Below are 17,586 nucleotides of genomic sequence, written 5' to 3'. Positions count from 1 at the left end.
AAACAAGCATGTAACCTTACCAATGGAACTCAAAGCTTACATGTTATTCGTTTTACAAAATCCTCAATTTTCATAGATCATCATGATATAAGATTTTGTGGTATCCACTTCTGTAAATATTTTAAATTGACGATCAAATTAGTTCATTGTATTCATATAGGATCAAGGAGTGTAGCTGTAAAAAAATCATCAAAATCAGAGTTAAAATAACCGTTAAATCATGATTTTTCGTTTATAACCGTCGAAAAGTTTTGTCTCGTTACTTGATCTCTGAATGTTTGTTTTTTGCAATTTTTGGCATATGCGATCTCGAAGCATATATAAACAAGTTTGACGGTTGGATCATTGGAATTAGTTTCATAGGATGCGTATCCCATCAAAATGATAAATTAACTAACACTTAGAGTTTGTTTATACTTTCATTAAGTATAACATAAGATTTTGTGGTATCCACTAGTGTAAATATTTTAACTTAAAGATCGAATTCATTGATTGTATTCATATAAGGTCAAGGAGTGTAGCTGTAAAAAATTATCAAAATCGGAGTTAAAATAACCGTTAAATCGTGATTTTTCGTTTATAACCGTCGAAAAGTTTTGTCTCATTACTTGATCTCTGAATGTTTATTTTTTGCAATTTTTGGTGTATGTGATCTCGAAGCATATATAAATAAGTTTGATGGTTAGATCGTTGAAATTAGTTTCGTAGGATGTGTATCTCATCAAAATGATAGATTCACTAACACTTAAGAGTTTATTTATACTTTCATCAAGTATCCACTAGTGTAAATATTTTAAATTGAAGATCGAATTCATTCATTGTATTCATATAGGGTCAAGGAGTGTAGCTGTAAAAAATCATCAAAATCGGAGTTAAAATAACCGTTAAATTGTGATTTTTCGTTTATAACCGTCGAAAAGTTTTGTCTCGTTACTTGATCTTTGAATGTTTATTTTTTGCAATTTTTAGCGTATGCGATCTCGAAGCATATATAAACAAGTTTGACGGTTGGATCGTTGAATTTAGTTTCGTAGGATGTGTATCCCATCAAAACGATAGATTCACTAACACTTAAGAGTTTATTTATACTTTCATCAAGTATAACATAAGATTTTGTGGTATTCACTAGTGTAAATATTTTGAATTGAAGATCGAATTCATTCATTGTATTCATATAAGGTCAAGGAGTGTAGCTGTAAAAAATCATCAAAATTAGAGTTAAAATAACCGTTAAATCGTGATTTTCGTTTATAATCGTCGAAATTTTTTGTCTCATTACTTGATCTCTGAATGTTTGTTTTTTGCAATTTTTGGTGTATGTGATCTCGAAGCATATATAAACAAGTTTGATGGTTGGATCGTTGAAATTAGTTTCGTAGGATGCGTATCCCATCAAAACGATAGATTCACTAACACTTAAGAGTTTATTTATGCTTTCATCAAGTATAACATAAGATTTTGTAGCACTAGTGTAAATATTTTAAATTGAAGATCGAATTCATTCATTGTATTCATATAGGGTCAAGGAGTGTAGCTGTAAAAAATCATCAAAATCAGAGTTAAAATAACCGTAAAATAGTGATTTTTCGTTTATAATTGTCAAAAAGTTTTGTCTCGTTACTTGATCTTTGAATGTTTGTTTTTTGCAATTTTTAGCGTATGCGAACTCGAAGCATATATAAACAAGTTTGACGGTTGGATCATTGAATTTAGTTTCATAGGATTTGTATCCCATTAAAACGACAAATTTACTAACACTTAAGAGTTTATTTATACTTTCATCAAGTATAACATAAGATTTTATGGTATTCACTAATGTAAATATTTTAAATTGAAGATCGAATTCATTCATTGTATTCATATAAGGTCAAGGAGTGTAGCTGTAAAAAATCATCAAAATCGGAGTTAAAATAACCGTTAAATCGTGATTTTTCATTTATAACCGCCGAAAAGTTTTGTCTCATTACTTGATATCTGAATGTTTGTTTTTTGCAATTTTTGGTGTATGTGATCTCGAAGCATATATAAACAAGTTTGATGGTTGGATCATTGAAATTAGTTTCGTAGGATGCCTATCCCATCAAAACGATAGATTCACTAACACTTAAAAGAGTTTATTTATACTTTCATCAAGTATAACATAAGATTTTGTGGTATCCACTAGTGTAAATATTTTAAATTGAAGATCGAATTCATTCATTGTATTCATATAGGGTCAAGGAGTGTAGTTGTAAAAAATCATCAAAATCGAAGTTAAAATAACCTTTAAATCATGATTTTTCGTTTATAACCGTCGAAAAGTTTTGTCTCGTTACTTGATCTTTGAATGTTTGCTTTTTGCAATTTTTACCGTATGCGATCTCGAAGCATATATAAACAAGTTTGACAGTTGGATCATTGAAATTAGTTTCGTAGGATGCGTATCCCATCAAAATGATAGATTCACTAACACTTAAGAGTTTATTTATACTTTCATCAAGAATAACATAAGATTTGGTGGTATCCACTAGTGTAAATATTTTAAATTGAAGATCGAATTCATTCATTGTATTCATATAGGGTCAAGGAGTGTAGCTGTAAAAAATCTTCAAAATTAAAGTTAAAATAACCGTTAAATCGTGATTTTTGGTTTATAACCGTCGAAAAGTTTTGTCTCGTTACTTGATCTCTGAATGTTTGTTTTTTGCAAATTTTGGCGTATGCGATCTCGAAGCATATATAAACAAGTTTGACGGTTGGATCATTGAAATTAGATTCATAGCATGCGTATCCCATCAAAACGATACATTAACTAACACTTAGAGTTTCTTTGGGTTAAATATTAGGCGGGAAATGGATGAAACTCTTGAAATATTACGTAGGAAATTAATTATTATAATTTTTTTATGTGTTTGGTATTTTTTGATATTTTTATTTTTAATGTGTTTTATGATTTTTAATCTCAATATTTGCCTATAATATACTATAAAATAAATAAATAAATAAAACTTAAATTTTAAAATTTATATAGGATAATAATAGAATAATAATTAATAAACAATATATACATATTCATTATATCTATTGCATTTTATAGTAAGTTTTTTTTAGTAGTTTAAAAAATTAAAATCATCAAAATAGCATTTTTCTTATCGTGTCGAAACAGGTTACCCACGTGTCACTCTCGTGTAAACCTGTTAAGGACCCGTTATTAACGGGTTATTATCGTGTGATCCGATAATGACCCGAAACCTGTTATTTTCGTGTCATTTACGTGTCGTGTTAACGGGTCGTGTAAGAAATTGCCTGGTTTACGTAAAAGACTAGAATGCCCTCACCTACTAATCTCTTTCAGTCCTTGATTACTCTGTAAAAAAATTGCTCTCGCTCAATTCCAAGAATTCATCAAATAATATGCCAAAAATAAAAATTAACATTGGTGCATACCTAACGTATGAGGTGGGAAGATTAAATAGCGTCCATGACTCTAGAAAATATAAAGGAGTTAACTTTTATCTATAGAGAGTAATAGAACGAAAGAAAAACTGATCAGCGTCGGCACCTTTGAAGAAAAGAAAAGACGTGAAAATTTTACACACATGCATGGCTTGTATGTAAAAAGGAGCATTATAGTCTATTACATGGGGTATTTCCACTATTGGTTAGTTTGTTAGAAATGAAAAAAGAACTCAAAAAATGTCAAACCAAAGCGTCACATTAATTTTTTAAAAGAAATTGCTATTAATATCAGTAGCTAGCCAAGCTTTGCTCTAAAGTTTTACCATAAAGCTGAAAGATTCCAAAAATAGTGAGACATGAGCTGTCATTAGTCCGTACCTATTACCTGTGACAGATAAGTACCAAAAAAAAAAAAAAAAAAAAGAAAAGAAAAGAGATTCGGGTGTTTTCCATTACAATAGCGTCAGTCAATAATATAAAGGGAAATATTATAGAGGTTTTCTTAAAAATATGATTTTTTTTATAAAATACTTTGTCACTTCATGTTTTCGTTATAATATTTTATAATAAAAAATGTTATTGGAACTTCAAAAATCTCATGGTACACTCATCACAAGTATATTTTTCTTTCTAAATATAGAAAACTTGAAGTGTAGAATAAGATTTTTGAAATACCAATAACAATTTCTTTTTATAATATTAGCACAAAAATTTTATTAAATTGTGAGATGTCACAAGAATTTCCCTCATCCTATTTTCATCCTCTTTTCTATTCTCTTCTCACACTTTAATTTTTATCTTACTGTCATTATAAAAAAAATCGATATACAATATTAAAATAATTTTGCTGTAATCAAGAAAAAAAAAAAAAGATAAAAATTAGAAAGAGAGAGAAGCCTCTTGCATTTCTAATTATTGATAACGTTATGTACTGTACATCCGTACCATACGGCTTGTGGACTTATGTGCTTGACAGCTTGTAATATGGCAAAAGCGACAGGTGAAAAGAGAGGTGGCTTATCTGACTGCCACAGTTGTTTTGTCGTCCGCTTCACAATCGCACATGGGTGTACGTGTTATCAATAATGCAACTAAAACGAAAGTACGGCTGCTCTTACATTATGTATATAGGGAAGAGATCCGGTCTGGGTCTCTTTCGTCGGGTCTCTTTCGTCGAGGCTCAGGATTAAATAATGTGAACCGTTGAAATTTGATTCAGCGATTATAATTATTATAATTTTTAGATAAACTCTTTGTTTGTAATCGTTATATTAAATTTTAATGACGCTAATCACTTGATTTTGGATCTTTTATGAGGACCGGATCTCTTCCCTTATATATATATAGCTAACTATCATTATATTAATATTTTAATTTGATTTTGTTAGGGTGTGGATCACATGTTGTACTAATTTGATGTGTTGGATTTGAACAAGGTATGGTTCAAATATTTCGTCTGTGTTTGTTGTATGTGTCCTCTGCATTAATTTGTCCTCGTTTGGAAAAGTTGCAACCCTTTCATTTTCATTTTCTTGCAACAATCACACGATGTATTAAGTAGCAGAAAAAGTGAATAACAAATTTAACTGTTAAAATACTCGTAGTATTAAATATTATGTATTATTAAAGTCACAATCATTTTTTGTGGTTATAAGACTATAGGTACTTAAATGCTGAAAGGGATCCTTGTTGGATCCTTTTCTTGAAGATGCTAAGGATTTCGTGATTGTGACAATTCATAGTACATCGTGTGGTCATAAATCATTTCAAAATTTAAAATGTAAAATTAAATATAAATAGTACCTAACGAAAAATAACTGCATAATGTACAATGAACGATCACGATCACAGGATCCCTAAGATCCTCAGGAAAATGATCTGGCGAGGATCCTTTTCCCTTAAATGCTATAGGTGTAGATTTTTTATGAGAAGTGCAAAGTTTTGGTTTTATAGTTATGACATGAATTTGATTGTTTTTTAGGCAATGACGTGAATTTGATTAGACGTATGTAATTTCAGATGGCTCAATCAAGTTGGTAATGTATTGTTAATTTCATTAGGTTTAAAACTATTATGATGAGTTTGAATCTTGGCTCAACAGAAATGTTGCTCTTTTGTGATTGTAAGGTCACATATTCGAGTAGTAAAAACAATCTTTTTTGTAGAATAAGAGTAAGTGTAAATAACTGCCTACGATAGACGTTCCTCTTTCGACTTTCAAAAAGTGATGTCGTGCTTTTTAAAACCATCAACGCTCCATGACAATACAAAATCAGAGGTAGTACTTTTCCCTGGCTTGAGGGGATGAATATATTTCATTTGATTCTGATGGTGACAATACAAACATGCATGTAATAATGCGGGAGACAAAAAAACTCGTACGTGGTGAGTAAGACTAAATAAATTTTGGGCTTCAAATATTTGGGTCATAGTGACAATGATTATCTTGGGCCTCAATCATCTTTTATGTTGTTTATTTATCTATCTTTAAAGAATAAAAAAAAGTGGTAAACAACCACCGGATGGCCTAGTGGTTGGGAATGAATTTCAGGCCCGTAATTCACACTACTTGTCCTGGGTTCAATTCCTGGCACTGATGAACCACACGATGGTTGCCAGGGGGAGTCTAAAATACCTATGTGAGTCTTCCTAACATCCCAAAGGGTGGGTTACCGTGGCAAAGCCACCAGCTGGTATTTTTTTTTTTTTTTTTTTTAAAGAAAAAAAGTGGTAGAATGTTGGAATTTTGGCTCCGTTCCCTTATGTATGAATAATTAAAGGTGTTGGATGTGTAGCCTTATGGATAAAACTAGACACCTAAAAGGGTTGATTCCAACATGCCACTGCACGTCTTTCTCTCTTGCGCATATGGATCGTGCTCATGTGCATGACTCTCTCTCTCTCTGCCAAATTGACACACTCCGACCAAATAACTAGCAAGCTAAGAGGTCGTAATGTGTTGGCTGACACTAAGCCGACATTGTTACCCCACCGTAGGATGACATCACAATACCAACCTAATGATGAAAGCCATAATAAGGAATTAACAATGTGAATTAATATGAACAATCCAGTTATCATTGATTTCTCAATTTACCCCAACATATAAGGCCCATATTTTCTTTCCAAGTGTTTTGGGGCCTGAACTTGGAGGGCTGGTCGGGCCCATTGAAGTTTTTCCGCAACAGATACCCTAACAGTATTAAAAATTAACGTACAGCCCAACCCATCCCATTCCTTCCATCTCAAGTTCTCAACCCAACTCATACTAAAACAAGATTCAAGATTGGCAATGCAGTATTTATTTAGAACTTCTAGTTTGTTAGGGGAATAACGTTTTTAATAACGTCAAGTGCACCCCTTAGTATTAAGGTCTATGTTATTTCTTTTCATTTATAAGTAGAGTGTCAAGTTTTTACTCCCATAGATGATGAGTTCGATACCAACTTATTATGATCCGTTCATTGTGTGATTTAACTCAAATTGCTCAAAGGTAATGCCAAGTGCACCTCCGCTGTAATTTTAAGCATGTGCGGAGTTTGTTTCAATGGTCCATTGAACAAGTGTCGTTTATAAGATTTGAATTAATAGACATCCTCAAATAAAATAAAGACTTAGCGCTACTAGACCAAATAATCATTCAATTGTATCCACCATTTTCTAATTGGGGTGTGATATCCACACATCCCATTTCACTTCTCACACATTTTTTAATTTTAGGCCTTTGGATCAGATGAATTGAAGAAAATCAACAGAAAAAAATTATCAAGAAATGTGTGAGAAGTAAAATAGCACGTCCCTTTCCAATTTTACATGGCACTCACCAACACCAGGGGCTGGCTAGCCCATCGTTTTATTTCTATTAGATAATGTTATCTTTTATAATTGAATAATGCTTTTTGCTTGGTGAGTGGGTCGAATCATGGCAGTGGGTCTTTGTTACAATTATCTTGTCGAAGATTGCAATTTCGAATCGAAAACTTGATGAAATATACTAATATTTACAAATAAACAGTTCTATTATTAAGAATTTTATGATAAAATTTTAATGTTTATTGAATTATGCAGCTGTTTAAGTTAAAACGATGTAATTAACAATAAACCACGGACTCTGACTTTTAAATCTTGACACTGCAGCATCTGCTCCTTGTAGTGAAGTGCATACCATTATTGTAACGTTATTTGTAATTTTTCTACCAGTAATATTGTATTATAAATATAGAATGTCACGGTAACCGTGTATCATATATTACACGAAAATTACTATTTTTAATAATAGAGTTGGTGTTGCTTACATGTTTATGCAGGTGGGGTAGCTGACTCTTATCCCTGTCACTTTTACCTGCTCTGGATAAGTCTAAAACACCCCATCACCATCAAACTATATCTCTATTTTTTTTTTTTTTTTTTTTATCAAAACATCATAATATAAAACTGACACTTTAGGGCTTTTTATTTTTTATTTTTTTTAAAAAGGAAAAAAAATAAAAATAAAAAAGCTGACATATGAGCATCAAAAAAGGAATGGCAGCAGCTAATTGCTCTAAATTGTTTCCTTCTAAACTTGTTTAAGCACCTTATTATGTAATCTAACTATGTCTGTTAATCTCAAATATAATAAGGAAAGTATACAAGTATAATGTAGCTGAATAACTCCAGCTATAAAATTGTGAGAGTTGATGGAACAGATATTTCTGAGGATTACCAAGCTCTCACGCAACTCAATTCCTTACGAACGACAAAAGAAAAATCTGAAGATATTATCTCAAAACTTATTAAATTCCAAGGATTGTCCAAAATATCTTCGTTTCTGCAATAAGTCAAGTTAGGCAGCTATTGCTCCCATGGTATTCCAATTTACAGGACCAAAACAGCTTTATACATGGAAATTCTGTGTTACTTTTCTAAAATAAAATAATTATTTAGTGCGTTATGAAATTACTTATTATTCAATATATTAATTATAAAAAATATATATAGTTAGGGTGTAAGTCTACAATTAATGGTACATAATAATTTTAGGACTTGTTTGATATTTAAGATTAGCACGACTTAGACAACACTAGATTTAAGGAATATTTGACAGAAATATGAATGTTAACTTGCATATTTTTCTAGCAAAGATAGAACATGGAGAAAGTTGCGAAGAAAAATTGTTCTTCTTAGTCCTACTATTTTGTGGTAATTAACAGGAATAAATTTTCTTTGCTCAAATCTTCTACCATCACTTACAAAAAATATGCAAACTGACATTCATGTTTTCATTTAACACAATAATATTGTCATTATTGTAACAGAGTTGATGCGTTGTAAAAGGTAGATATGACATTTGTGTCGTATTTTATGTGTTCGTGATATACCTAATATCTTAATGGGTTGTGTCGTATAATATCATTTAAAGTAAACGGGTAATATAACCCAACCCAAAAATTGACCAGTTAATATTATCAGGTAATATGATCCGACCCACTAAACCGTTGAGAAAATATACTTCATATTAATAAATAATGAAAACGAAAGACATAATTTGACAAAAAAAAAAATGAAAAAAATAATACTGAATTAGTATAAGCATACCACATTAAATAAATATTACTTCAAAATATAAAAAAAATAAAAACATTTGTCTTTCACATTTTTTAGACTTGTACATTAATGATTATGAATTTTATTTGTTTTGAGCTCCCAAAAAAAAATAATATTCATGATGGTTTGTATGGTTTTAAAAATTCAAATGACGGTGTATGCGATTACGAGAGTTTATATTATTTTTTTCACATTTGTAAATTAATGATTATAATTTTTAAAACGTGTTTGGTATTTTTAAATTACTTATAACTTTGTAATTTCACTCTTTGCCTATAGTATACATAAAAATAAATAAATAAATAAATAAAATTTAAAGTTTTTAAATTTATATAAAATAATAATACAGTAATACATATTTATATACAATATATACATATATTAAGTTTTTTTAGTAATTTAAAAAATTAATATCATCAAAATATTTTTTTCTTAACGTGTTGAAACGGATTATCTGCATATCACCCTCGTGTAAACTTGTTATGGACTCGTTATTAACGGATTTTTATTGTGTGACTCAATAACAACCCAATTAGTTATCGTGTTGATCCAAAACCTGTTATTTTCATCTCATTTATGTATTTTGTTAACTGATCGTATGAAAAATTGTCATTTCTAGTAAACTGTCTTATTATGCTTGTCAATATAAAGTTCTATGTGTAATAAGATTGCAAAATCATCATTTTTAAACAAATTATATAATAGTTTCCCAAAAAAAGAAAAAAAAAGAACAAATTATATAATAAAGTTGTTTGTCACAAAGTACAGAAAAGGTGTTAATCCCATTATCCTACATTGGTTAGAGGGAAAAGAGAACATTAATTTAAATAGAATTATCCTACTCTAATTAACATTGAGATTTTTTATGATAAAATCTCGCACCTAACGAATTGTGCAGGTCATAAAGTGGGGACAATATCGGTGTTGTTGGAGTGGGCCCCTAGCCTGTCGACTTGAAAAATTCAACATGATATCAAAGCCAAGGGACTGTTACAATATCGGTGTTATTAGAGTGGGCACTCAGCCTGTCGACCTAAAAAATTCAACATGATATCAGAGCCAGGGGACTGCCATGTGATTGGGTGGGTTCCCTTTGGCCTTGCGCAATGGGTGAGTCCCGACATGGTTCCATGTATCCGAAAGTTGCCACGTGATTGGGTGGCTCCCCGTTTGGCCCCGCGTGTTGGGTGAGCCCCAACTTTGCTCCATGTAGTTGCCATGTGTGGATCTCAACGTGTGACCCACAAAATGGGGTCTCACGTGTGAGGACGTGTTGGAATCCCATTATCCCACATCGGTCAGAGGGAAAAGAGAACAACAATTTAAATAGAATTACCTCATTTTAACTAACATCGAAATCTTTTGTAATAAAACCTCAGATCTAATGAATTGGGCAGATAGTAAAGTAAAAACATTATCGATGTTATTAGAATGGACCCTCAGCCCGACCTGAAAATTTCAACAAAAGGATAAGAACACCTTGAAGAAAGAGAATCTTATCCATCACACACAAGATCCACGCCCCCGTAACAGCCATATAATACCGCCACTAGCCCCAGTAACAAATATACAAAATATTAAGCTCAGAAACTATCTATGAGCATATAGTTTTGATCGGAAATAATGTTGGCCATTTTTCACAAAGCTTTTGCTCATCCGCCGGAGGAGCTGAACAGTCCGGCGTCTTACAACGGAAGCAAGAAACCTAAGCACCCAGAAGAGACTCTCAGAGACTTCCTCTCCCACCATCCTCACAACTCCCTCTCCATGGGATTTGGCGATGCTGCTGTCCTTGCTTACGTCAAGCCAGATCAAGGCTCCTACTCCAAACACCAGACGTAAACCCTACTAACCTAATCATCGCTGTTATTGTCACTTCAAAACCGTCATACTGCAGTACTTCTCACAGTTGTCAAGTGCAGGATGACGATTTTGAAGTGGTAACAAATATTCCCATCAAATCAATTATTTTTTTGTTTTTTTTTTTTTTAATTTCAAAGCAATTAACATGTTTTAGGGTTTGGTGAAATATCAGGTTGTTCTGTGGGTTTGATGACATATACTGCTTGTTTTTGGGGAGCTTGAACAATCTGTGTTTACTGAATAAGCAGTATGGTCTAACAAAATGCTCCAATGAGGCCATGTTTGTGATTGAAGCTTATAGAACCCTTCGAGATCGTGGTCCGTACCCAGCTGATCAGGTTGTCAAAGATCTTGAAGGAAGCTTTGCTTTTGTTGTCTATGACAGCAAGGGTGGCAATGTCTTTGCTGCACTGGTATGTACTCGTACACTCATCTAAAGGGAAATAATTTTCGCACATCCTTTTTCCACTTTAATTGAATAAATTACATAAAGGTTATTGAAAAAAAAAAAATTAACAAGGGTGAGCAGAATAAGAAAAACGCGTGACAATTATTTTCCTATGTTTAGGTTACCTTAATTTTTATTTGCGAGAAATTGCATAATTTTAAATTTGGACCAAAATTAAATGGATCATCATTCTGTTAAGGATCTTATGAGCTTCATAATTTTTTATGTTGTGATTTTAGGGTTCTGATGGTGGAGAAAAACTGTATTGGGGCATTGCAGCCGATGGATCTGTGGTTATTTCTGATGAATTGGAGGTCATAAAAGAGGGTTGTGCTAAATCATTTGCCCCTTTCCCAAAAGGTACCTTATGTTATAAGCTTTTGTTTTTATTTACTATGTTCATGTCTACAAGGGATTTGTTACAAATTGTTTATACAGTTTTTGTTCTGCACTTGAGGTCCTGAGTTTAAATCGTGTGTCTTGAGTTTAAATCGTGTGTCTTGCTTATTGACAAGAAAAAGAAAAAAAAAACGTAATTTATACAATATAGTTAACTACCAATTAAAAAACATACATTTGATAAGTCAAAATTCAGGTCGCTTATACATTAAGTACAATTGAAGTATAACGAAGTGAATATCAATAATTAGGTGACATGTTTACATTTCAAAGGGAGTAGCCGCATTAGAGAAAGATCCTAGAAATTGGAGTAATCAAATCAATTGTTGTAACTTGTAATTAACTCCTCTTCGGATCCTTTTGGTGAGGATCATGGGAATTCGTGAATCGTGTCCGTTCATTGTATATCGTGCTGTTAGTTTTTGTCAAGTACTGGTTGTGTTTAATTTAAAAAAAAATATTTAAAAAATTTATAATCATACGATGTACGATGAACGGATACGATTATTCTAGAATCCTCACAAAAAAGATCCGCTTAGGATCCGGATTGGTAATTAACTTGTTATTGATAAATTGTTGTGCAGGATGCATGTTTCATAGTGAGGGAGGATTGATGAGCTTTGAGCATCCAATGAACAAGATGAAGGCCATGCCAAGGGTAGATAGTGAGGGGGCAATGTGTGGGGCCAACTTCAAAGTCGATAAATATACAAGGGTCAACAGTATTCCACGTGTCGGAAGTCAGACCGACTGGACTGAGTGGGCCTCCCATTAGTCATTGCTGCTTTGCTTTGTCACTCGCTCTTACCATGCCTCAAATAATAACTTTGATCGTCCTTCGTCTCTTTCTAATTTTGTACCATATCAGCTGCTTCTAGTTTTTACCTCCGAACAAAGATGTAAATAACTCGTAGTTCTCACTTTGCTTATAAGTATTTTTTTTTCAGTTGAAGAAGCACTGCTTTTAATAAAAAAACTCATTAAAAAACTTGTAACATGATTTTTTATTAAAATTAAAACTTTTTAAGTTATTTTCATTAATTTTTCTTACTTCTTAATGGGTGACCATATCAATTTGGTTTTTTAGCCAAAATGGTCTCTGAAATTTGCATAACTCCTCACTTTGGTCCCTAAGGTTTCAAATCAATAGAAGTGGTCTCTGAGATTGTCAACCATCTATCATTTTGGTCATTCTGTTAAAAACTTCGTAAGTGTCCCGAAGCTCTTGGCTGGAAGTTTGGGCAATTTTCAAAGATTCGTAACTCAATCGTTTCTTAACCAAATTTAACCAATAATATATCAAAATGAAGATAGAAAAGTGTAAATAAGATTATACTTATTTGGAAGCCCAATGGTTGCCAGAAATGGTCGGAAAATAGCCTCAAAGTTGCCTGGTCCGAAGGAAAACTGGAAAACTCACCGGAAACTGGACAAACTTTAAACGTTCATATCTTCTTCAATACTCAACAAAAATTGTTGTAGTTTGGCTGGAAAACAGCTCGAAAGTGGCTAACTTGAGACCAAGACAGCCATTTTCCAGCTAAACCACGATGAGTTAGTCATAGAAAACGGTACCATTCTCTTTGTCTCGTCGAGAGTATGATTTTCATTTTTGAATCACTTGATTTTGTTGAGTATTGAAGAAGTATAAACATTTATTTTGCCTAATTTCCGACGAATTTTCCAGTTTTTCCTTGGACTAGTCAACTTTGAGGTTATTTTACGACCATCTCCGGCAAGGCTTCCAAATAGGTATAATCTTATTCTACATTTTCCTATCTTCATTTTGATATATTATGGGTCGAATTTGGTTAAGAAACGATTGAGTTATGAAGCTTTGAAAATTGCCCAAACTTCCGGCCAAGAGCTCCATGACACTTAACGGAAGAACCAAAATGATAGATGGTGGACAATCTCAAGGATTACTTCTATTGATTTGAAATCTCAAGAACCAAAGTGAGGAGTTGTGCAAATCTAAGAAACCATTTTAGCTAAAAAGCCTATAAATTTTAGAGAGCCTTGAGGATTGAAAAATCCAATCTTAAGACATTTGACCCAACTTCACTCTAGTATAGCTGAATTGCACAAATATTGGTTAATGGTTAGATAAAAAAGAAAGAAAAAAAATCCAATTCCACAAAGTGCAACCACCAAAGCCAACTTACATATATAAGCTACTGCAGTTTAGAGAGAACCAATATTTGAAAAAGAATGGGCAGTTCTAACCAAAATCTTCCTTTTCGATTAAACGATACAACGTATGACATAAATTTATAATTGTGATTTCTCAGAGGAAGATGAAAGTTTTCATTCCTTCCACATCTCAGAAAACTCATCAGCCTCCAGTGGATTTTCAAGCTCATGCATTTTTCTCCTCGTCTTTGCTTTGACTTTCTTGACAAAGGTCCCAGCCTTCTTCTTTTTCTCCAATGCTCGAATCTGAACCCATTGGAAAAAAATTTCCATTACAACCAGTAAACAGTGTTACGAGCACATGGCGAGATTTTCCAACCTCAAAACAAAAGTTTCAAAAGTACAATTTCATGCAAGTAAAATCTAGTGCCGGATTTATTGGCTTGATTTCATCCTTTCATAAAACGGATTAATAAATTTAGTTGGACAGAATCATAAACTTGCAAGTAAAATCATACGTCGATACAGACTTTCTCATATTAACTGTTAAGTATTAGGATCAATATTCTTTCATGAACAAAATCAAGATATCTAACCTGATTGGGTGATATGTAAAACGGATTCTCATATAATGTTGGACCTCCAAAGCTGCCACCAAATATCTTGATCGGATTCAAACAAAATCGTGGTCCAACCTATATACAACCAGTTCTCTGAGTTAAAACGTCATAAAAGATACTGTAATATATAGACCAGAGAAAAGCATCACTACGAACCTCAACAAGGGTCATTTTATCTAAGCCTCCTCGAGCTATTTTATCCGATTCGTTATGAGGAACAGATATCTGCAATTTAAGAAGCGACAAAGGTCAAGACAAAAAAGCAGCGACATCTAAAGCAACAAATTGTCATTTTTAAAAAGAATTATAAAACAAATAGTCGTCTGAGTAGACACAAACATAATATGGTATAAAGAAAATCATACATGTATGATATTAAGCAAATCTTAACTCAGAAGTTATTTGACAATACTACCACATTGTTTCTAGAGCACGAATGGTTTGATACGTGTTCTTTTATAAGCCTTTTTCTATTGCAGAATCTGCACTACCTATTTTGATATGCATTATGCCTCCTCCTGAAAACTAGGGTGGTCATTTAAAATATTCATGTGACATTACTATATATACTTTAGCTGAGCTTATAATAGTTCAAACCATTAGCACAAAAAGCATCATCAGTGTTTACACGAAACTTAGGTTGGCACTATTGTCAGCCCTCATCATGCACTTCCCAACCACGTTTTAGTAAACTAACTACCAACTATATACTCTCAGAAAATAAAATCTTAAGAGTGCCAAAAGATAAATGGAAGCCGTGCCTTCAGCAAGGAAGGGCTGGTGAATCAGGCAATCCCTCTACCTTGAGTTCATAACTTGCATAATGAAGATTTGGCCTCCAGCTCCAAGGGTTCCCAAGTAAGGCATGTGACAGGCCGCGAAAGAAAATTGCGGCAGTACTCAACCCATGGAGTAATCAATGGAGAGTAAACTAAAAAATTAGGAAAGGCTTTAGGAGTATTACGGGAACGAGGGGGATCGGCTGAATAATGTGGTAATTGGTGGGGGTGTAGATTACAATTGGGGATGCCAATGGTACAACAGTGCTTTTATGAAAAATACATCCGCTAAATCACATAAACTTTCATAATAATTCCTTCCTCGCCCCTCCACTTATTAACTCTGTTGACTACTCATTGAGACTAATGACATATATTCCGTAAGAATTGAAGTAAACCAATTTTATTGGTGATGTCTAACAAATTAATACCTGATAGTTTCGGAACCAAATGTGGTCATCAACGATAGAGAATACAAAGACGTGATCATGATAGGGTTTAGATTTTCTATGCTCCTTGGGAATGCCAAATATCTGAGAAGAAAGTTCAATAAGAAAGAGAATAAGATATGCTGTAAGCAGGGCATGATCAAAATCAACAACGCAAACTGATCACAAGCAACTAAGCAGGGCATGAACAGGAGAATGTTTATAACTACACAAGGAGGAAACAAATTCAACATGCCTGAGTGATCATCTCCTTCAGAAGCTTCCAGTGGGCATCTTTATCAAAGTTGGATGAAAAAGTCAAAATAGGCCGTGACCCTTTTAGATGATTTCCTGTAAGCTTCAATTCCTCCATCGTGTGCACTGTAAATCACAAAGCAACTTTCTTTGATCAGAACTTTTCCAAAAAACTTTAACCCCAAATGAGATAAGCAAATCTTTCATGATAATCAACTAAATAAAACAGAAACATTACCAGCATTGACTAAGAATTTCACAGATGGCCCATTGGGACACTTTGACATCCACAGATACAGATCTTTCCCCTTCCTGCACTGTAATTTAGAGACCCCCAAACAAAGTACAAGTTAGCACACAGAAAACCGAAGAAAACCAGTAACCTCAATTTGCTATTTGTATCCCTATCTCAAACACCCAAGATGTCATAATAATCCCATTCAATTAAAACATCACGCAATTAACTTTAATACCAACAGACTTAACCACTGGTAGCAAATATACACAGATAGATAAACGTGTCAGCTTAAACTCAAATATCAATTCACCAATTAAAATGAAATGTAGTATAAAACTAATATCAAATGACGAATGCTAAACAAGGTCAGAAAGAAACAATAAGAAAACTAACCTCAAAAAACATACAGGAAGAACAATTCTTTAGCTCGACCAGCTCGTTGAGGGTTGCCCCGTTACTTGATTTAGAATCCACCTTATTGTCCTTCTTACAGTGAGGCATCAGGTCCACCACATTCAACATCAGATGTCGGTACCTGCGTATATAATCCATACAATCATATACAAACACACACACACCCAAGTATATATACTCAAAAAAATTATATAGACGAATATATCATATAAACCAAAACTATTATCATATTAATTCATCTAAAGGTCACAAATTTACAATTATTACAGAAACCCTCGTTGGTTCCGAACGCACATGACCTTTTCAATATCCCCCAACCATTTCAAAATTTGATAATAGATAGAAACATGGTACACTCATCATACGCTACCACACTACTTTTTCAATCAACTTCCAATCAGTTCACAATTAGTTTCAACAAATCCTTCGAGTTTCGAATAAAACAACACCGAGCGCTCGAAGCATAGAAAAAGTTGGTTCTTGATTAACTTTACCTGTAACTAATGCGCCGAGAGCAAGTAACCAAGATCTTCTCTTTGTTCCTAAACACTGCCGTCGATTCACTCGGTTTCACTTCATCATCGTCGTTCTTCTCCTTCCAACCCGAAAGCGTTCGCTTCGGCCTCTCCGGAGCAACCTCATCCTCCTTCTTTTCTGGCACCGCGGCCTCGCTCTGCTTTCTCTTCTTCCCCATTATTTTTTGCTGAAAATTCCAATATTCAATGTAAAAATTATAGTGAATCGTAAATCTAAGCAAGCATGTGTGGATGGAAACCCTAATTAGGGTTTTGGTTGAGCGATTTCTTACCAGAGAGATATTTGGGGGCTCTCGGGACGGGAGGCTTCTGCAAATGAGAGGGCTAGGGTTTAGGGTTTACAACGATAGTAACTACACAGTAGAGAGAAGCAACGGCGTGCGGGCGGGTAAGTAAAGTTTTGCGTTTTGGGCTTGGATTGTCCTTTCTGATCAACAAACTTCGGTTCA

At 33.3% G+C, this 17,586-nt stretch overlaps 2 protein-coding genes across 2 annotated transcripts; one reads left to right on the top strand and one right to left on the bottom strand.

The window, feature by feature from the left end:
- The first annotated feature begins 10,579 nt into the window (after positions 1 to 10,579).
- On the top strand, positions 10,580 to 12,579 carry LOC103966966 (stem-specific protein TSJT1). Its single transcript, XM_009380206.3, has 4 exons — positions 10,580 to 10,862; positions 11,060 to 11,300; positions 11,575 to 11,695; positions 12,319 to 12,579. The coding sequence occupies exons 1-4, from the start codon at positions 10,648 to 10,650 to the stop codon at positions 12,507 to 12,509; spliced, it is 768 nt and encodes a 255-aa protein (XP_009378481.2). The 5' UTR covers positions 10,580 to 10,647; the 3' UTR covers positions 12,510 to 12,579.
- Positions 12,580 to 13,876: 1,297 nt separating this feature from the next.
- Positions 13,877 to 17,565, bottom strand: LOC103966967 (ribosome biogenesis protein BRX1 homolog 2). Its single transcript, XM_009380207.3, has 9 exons — positions 17,410 to 17,565; positions 17,096 to 17,304; positions 16,581 to 16,722; positions 16,188 to 16,266; positions 15,951 to 16,075; positions 15,698 to 15,799; positions 14,644 to 14,712; positions 14,464 to 14,562; positions 13,877 to 14,173 (listed from the first exon to the last, which is right to left on the bottom strand). Exons 2-9 carry the CDS (start codon positions 17,293 to 17,295, stop codon positions 14,042 to 14,044), a joined length of 948 nt encoding a protein of 315 aa, XP_009378482.2. The 5' UTR covers positions 17,296 to 17,304; positions 17,410 to 17,565; the 3' UTR covers positions 13,877 to 14,041.
- Between the last annotated feature and the right edge of the window lie 21 nt (positions 17,566 to 17,586).

This window comes from the organism of the source record quoted next, unplaced genomic scaffold, assembly GCF_019419815.1.
Source record: "Pyrus x bretschneideri cultivar Hongxiangsu unplaced genomic scaffold, Pyrus_bretschneideri_v1 Contig25, whole genome shotgun sequence".
NCBI lineage: Eukaryota > Viridiplantae > Streptophyta > Magnoliopsida > Rosales > Rosaceae > Pyrus > Pyrus x bretschneideri.
Note: the sequence above shows the minus strand (reverse complement) of the source record. Positions and strands in the feature narration are given on the sequence as shown.